Source organism: Panicum virgatum, chromosome 7K, assembly GCF_016808335.1.
Source record: "Panicum virgatum strain AP13 chromosome 7K, P.virgatum_v5, whole genome shotgun sequence".
Classification (NCBI taxonomy): Eukaryota; Viridiplantae; Streptophyta; class Magnoliopsida; order Poales; family Poaceae; genus Panicum; species Panicum virgatum.
The window spans coordinates 26,452,404-26,457,977 of record NC_053142.1 but is presented as its reverse complement, the minus strand read 5'-3'; the positions used below and the strand labels follow the sequence as shown (position 1 = coordinate 26,457,977).

At 44.0% G+C, this 5,574-nt stretch overlaps 1 protein-coding gene across 1 annotated transcript; it reads left to right on the top strand.

Annotated features, from left to right (window-relative positions):
• The first annotated feature begins 2,428 nt into the window (after positions 1-2,428).
• LOC120640663 (probable glutathione S-transferase GSTU6) lies at positions 2,429-3,601 on the top strand. Its single transcript, XM_039916567.1, has 2 exons — positions 2,429-2,946; positions 3,033-3,601. The coding sequence occupies exons 1-2, from the start codon at positions 2,629-2,631 to the stop codon at positions 3,405-3,407; spliced, it is 693 nt and encodes a 230-aa protein (XP_039772501.1). The 5' UTR covers positions 2,429-2,628; the 3' UTR covers positions 3,408-3,601.
• Positions 3,602-5,574: the final 1,973 nt, after the last annotated feature.

The following is a 5,574-nucleotide window of genomic DNA, read 5'->3' as shown; positions in this document are numbered from 1 at the left end:
CTGTGGCACTCTTGATGAAGGTTTGTCACACAGCTTGATAGATTGTATCTTTCATCTTGTTTTCACGCTGTGCCTCCGACAATGGCTGGAGCTTTGGGAAATCAAACTTCTTAACCACGTCTCCAGATCTGGTGGCGCTGTACGACTTGAGACTTTCATGTTCATATCTGTCCACAGCTTCACGCAGCTCTTTCTGCTGATCTTCTTTAAGCTTGTCCTTGTCAACGGGGACGTAGTTGCCTTCATCAACTTCATCAATTATTGTCATGTTGAAGCTTCTGGTCCCACTAAGTGTGCCAAAAAATATGTTGACGTGAAAATCAACACACTGGAGTCCGAGGGCAAGTGTTCGCCAAGCTCCAGAAAGTGAACCAAGCATGCCAGTCAACTTGACTTGCAATTGACAAGGGATAAACAAAAGTTAAATTTGAGAGCGTATCGGCTGGGATTTCGAATATCTCTCTCACCAGCGAGCTCTGCCGATCGGGAAAATGACAAAAGAATATTAAATGTGAGTGCAGAATAAACGAATGCGTCGGCAGGCTTAGCCGATGCAGAAAACAATAAAATCAGCTTAGGAGCCGATTGCACGTGTTTAACAAGATCTAAGCTACGAATGTGTAACTCAGATGATATTGCTCGATAATGCTTGAAACAGATCTAAACCGGCCTTTGTGATAATAAGATCTTATTGCAATTTCTATAGCTGATATAATGTGTTTCTAAGCAGATAATTGTGATAATGGCCAAAAACATAGGAGAAAACCTACAAATCTAGCCGACATCGATAAATTGTGAATAAATCTAGACGAGAAAACAGCGATGCGCCTGAGATCAAAGCCTAGATAAACTTGATAACTTTTGAATAGATTTGAACAAAGACACAACGATACGCCCGATAGCTAAAGCTCAAATTTACTCGGTAAAATGAAAACTCACCAGCAAATCAAGTTGCTCGTATGTGAGACGTACTTGATCAACTTGAAAGAACTCGTCGAAAAGAAAATAGCAAAGTCGCCAACAAAAAAGTAAATTGCAAGGAAATTGTAAAAGGGTGTTGTATTGGATGTGTATCAAGTTTTTCTGGTCCCGTACAACTGATATATATAGCCTACGCTAATATATTACTCGACAAAAAAAGTAAAGACTTTCTAATTTAAACTATCTAAAAATCTACAACCGAATCATCAGAATCCTCGTAAAGTTCGGACTTTCTTCCCTTTCTGACTCATCGGCAACTCCCATCGGCCGATTACCAAACCGCGCGTATCAGCATCATCCAGGAATATTCTTTAGGCCTATCGGCTGCGTCCCAATCGGCAGACCCTGACACTGTGCATGTTTTGGTTTCTTTCAAATCGGCAGCTCCTTCACAATACCACCATCTTTGACACGTGTCAAAAAACGGTGGCAACAATAAGATTTGTTAACAATGTTACTAAAACTATGTTGGATGAACAAATGACCAAAATAAATTTTGTAGATCTTGAAAAGTTATGAAATTTTGTAGTTGGCAGCATTTTGATTTGAAATCATCTCGTGATGCAAAAACTACGTTTGAATTTCAAAATTTTAAAATTTGAATTTTTCAAATGATCTTGGATGGAAAAACAACTAAAATAAAAATTGTAGATCTCTAAAAGTTATGAAATTTTGTAATTGACAACTTTATGATTTGAAATCATCTTGTCATGCAAACTTATGTTTGAATTTTTCAAATTTGAAATTCAAATTTTGTAAACGATCTCGGATGGAGAAACTTCCTAAACGAAAGTTGTAGATCTTGAAAAGTTATGAAACTTTGTAGCTGACAATTTTTTTATTTAAATTCATTTAGGGCATCAAACAAGCAATTTACACTTGGTTTAGTTAATAAATGGGGAACCATGATTGAATCTAGACACAAGTGAAACTGATAGTGTGGTGCAGTGTTAGAGGGGTATCCGCGAGGGAGAGTTTGCGGGTTCATATCCTGCCGGCTGCGTAGCTATGAATTTGGCTCGAAAAATGCTACGACTTCGATGGAGACGGGCGGTGCTGGCCGGTGTGCCCCTCCCCCGATTAAAAAAAATCCGGTAGTGATATATGTACAGTGAATCTAGGTGAAGACGAGTCTGCTGAGACAGCAGTGAATGGGTCAAGGACGACTTGATGAAGCTCGACGCCGGGCTGCAGAAGAGTGGGGAAACAACCAAAGTGGCCACGACTGCGAAAGATTTGGAGCCTTAAGTTTTTTTGGTTGATTGGAAAAAATGCTGTATGCGAAAGATCGGTGATGCCAGCATGGGCATGGTCGTCATCAGTCAACAATCAGATAGCCGCCACGCCTTGTTCGTCCTAAGAAAAGTAGCAGCGGCAGTTACCAAGGCTGTAATGTTTTTGAGAAGTAGTGCTAGCTGTAATGTTTTTTATTTCTTTGACCAATATGCTCCTCTGCCCTTTTCGGTGTACAGCTGACCAAGCAACTAGATGCGTCATGAGTGACCTACTACTGCCCTTCTATATATATGGACGATTGGACGCCCATACAGCCTCGCACAGACTCGGAGCAAGATATAGGACTCTAGCTGTAAATTACAAGCCAAGAGCTAGCCAGCAGAGCAGCAGAGAAAAATATCGAAGAAAACAATGGCGGGCAAGGAGGATCTTAAGCTCCTCGGCCTGCCGCTGAGCCCGTTCGTGATCAGTGTGCGCATGGCGCTGAACATGAAAGGAGTGAGTTACGAGTACGTCGACGAGGACCTATCCAACAAGAGTGAGCTCCTTCTCAAGTCCAACCCGGTGCACAAGAAGGTGCCCGTGCTCATCCACAACGGCAAGCCCATCTGCGAGTCGCTCGTCATCCTGCAGTACGTCGACGAGCTGTTCGCTGGCCGGTCGATACTACCAACCGACCCCTACGAACGCGCCACCGCTCGCTTCTGGGCAGCCTACGCCGGCGACAAGGTACAATACGAACATGCATCATGTCCACACGCACGCGCATTATTAATTTCTCTCTTCTCTACAATTAATCGTATACATGCTCGCAGCTGTTCGCGGCGTGGTACGGCATGGTGACGGCCCAGGCGGAGGAGGACAGGGCGGAGAAGGTGAAGGAGACCCTTGCCGCGATCGAGCACATGGAGGTGGCCTTTGCCGAGTGCTCCGGCGGCAGCGCCTTCTTTGGCGGCGACTCCATTGGCTACGTCGACATCGTGCTCGGCGCGTTCTTGTTCTGGTTTGAGGCGGTGCGCCGGGTCGACGGCGTGGAGATCATTAACGCGAGCAGGACTCCACTCTTGGCTGCGTGGGCAGAGCGGTTTGGAGGGAGCCTAGAGGCAAAGGAGGCGGTGCTGGTAACCAAGGTGGATTTGGCGGTACAGTATATCAATAAGTTTCGTGCCCCCGCCGCCGCTGCGAATTAGTGGGTTCGGAATCAGTCGTGATCCAAATTTTAGTCACGTTCAAAGCTTACATTGATATTTTTGGGTTGTCTTTGTCATTTAATTTTGTGGTTCCAGTTCAAAGCTTACATTGATATTTTTGGGTTGTCTTTGTCATCTAATTTTGTGGTTCCAGTCGTCTGCTCTGCAATAAATAAGTATGATTATTTTGAGGATGTGCAACTCTATGGACCATATGAACAATTTTGAGCTTAGGTTACGAGGGAAATGAGTTTCTTTCAACTCATCCCCTCCTTAGGTAGGAAGCTTTGCATTTCATCAAAGATGAACGTGGTGGCAAAGCGATCCATCCTAAGCTTCCAATAGAAGTTCATTTGATAGGAAGTGTGAACATAACTTCTATTGGGCATCAATAAAAAATCAAGGATTAAGAAATGAACTTTGATTCACTTGATTTGATTGGCATCGATCGAAAATTGAGTTAAGGGTAGGAGTTTGCTTCACTCGATTCGATCGGTCAGGCATGAGGGTGAATCTCGTAGCCGGATGAGGAATTAAGTCTAGAGAAGATGGCTCTAAAGACTCACTCCAAAGGGAGGGAAGGTGTGTACGAGGATAACCTTCGAAGGATAGCAGGGGTAGAGGTAGAGATAAGAAAAGCAAAAAGATATGATGATAGAATGGGTAGCAGGGGTGAGGGTGAAGATAAGGGAAAAGAAAACATATATTTTTTTTTTGAAAATATACGTGGACGAAAAAATTCGAAGGCACACTACTACAAAAACTAATTAACCGAGACGCTTTGAAAAGGGCTCGGAGGCGGGCAGGAAAAATAACCGCCTCAGTTAATGGTCCGCATTAACTGAGGCGGTCACTTTTTATTAACCGAAGCGGTTATACAAAACTGCCTCACAAAATATATTAACCGAGACAGACGCCTTATAAATTTCCATCTCGGTTAATAGTTTATTTTCGGAGACGGACTCCATATACAGGTTCGCCTTAGTTAATGGTCCAAGCCCATACAAAGCCCATACGAGCCCATATGAGGCCCGATAACCGTCTTCATATATATAGGGGGCACTATTTAGCACGCTAGGTGCTGGATTATCCGCCACCCCTCCTCCCATCCCGAGACCAGAAAAAAGGAACCCAAAATCGAAAAATTCTTTGACCATGAACAACCATCTGAAACCGGAAAAGATATTCTTGGAACAGGAAAATTGTTATCTCAACTAGAAAAGAACAATATGAAACCATAAAAGGTATTCATGAAACCGGAAAATTGTTATCTGAAACTGGAATAGAACATGACACACCTGTGCACAGGGATCTGAAACTGGAAAAGGTATTCCTAAAATCGGAAAATTGTGCTTTAACTGAAAAATTACCCACAACTAGGCTGAAACAGGAAAACAAAGATTCCATAACCGGAAACATGTTACTGTAACCAAAAAAATAGAATTTATAACAAAAAAATTATGAATATATCAAGCATGTTGTAGTATATAAGAAATCCATTTGCCTCGGGAAGAATATCAGCCGTGATCGGTCACGTTGAACCAATTTCCGGTATGAACCTTAATTTTCTGATTAGAGCTTTTTACCTTTCCGGTTACCTTAACTTTTTTGTCACATAGCTCGATTTCCGGTTATGATTTTTTAATTTTCCGGTTGCATGATGGATGGCTATGACTCAGATAAATTTTCTGGTCATACAGACAAATTTCTGGTTTGAACCTCCTATTTTCCGGTTGCGGGATGGATGCTAGTTTTTCCTGTTTAAAAAAGAATTTTCTGGTTTTGGGATTACGTGTTTTCTGGTTTCAACTTGGATCCATGGCTCACGTCAGTTTGGATAGGTTGTCAGTGTGCTAAATAACTTATTCAACACCCTGGGTGCTAAATATATATAGTGAAGGTATGGTTACCTCCACTCAGCCACTCATTCCATCTCTCTCCCAGTCTCCCTCGTCAGCCGGCCGCTGCCCCTCTATCTTCCTCCCTCTCCCTCAGGCCCCCTCCCGGCGGCGGCACGCAGGTCCGGACCCCTCCCTCCTGGCGGCGGCACGCGGGGCCGGACCCCTCCTTCCCGGCGACAACAGCGCGTGGGGTCCGACCCCTCCCTCCCGGCGGCAGAGGCGCGTGGGGCCTAGGCCCATCCCTCCCTGCGGCGGCGCGGGGCCCT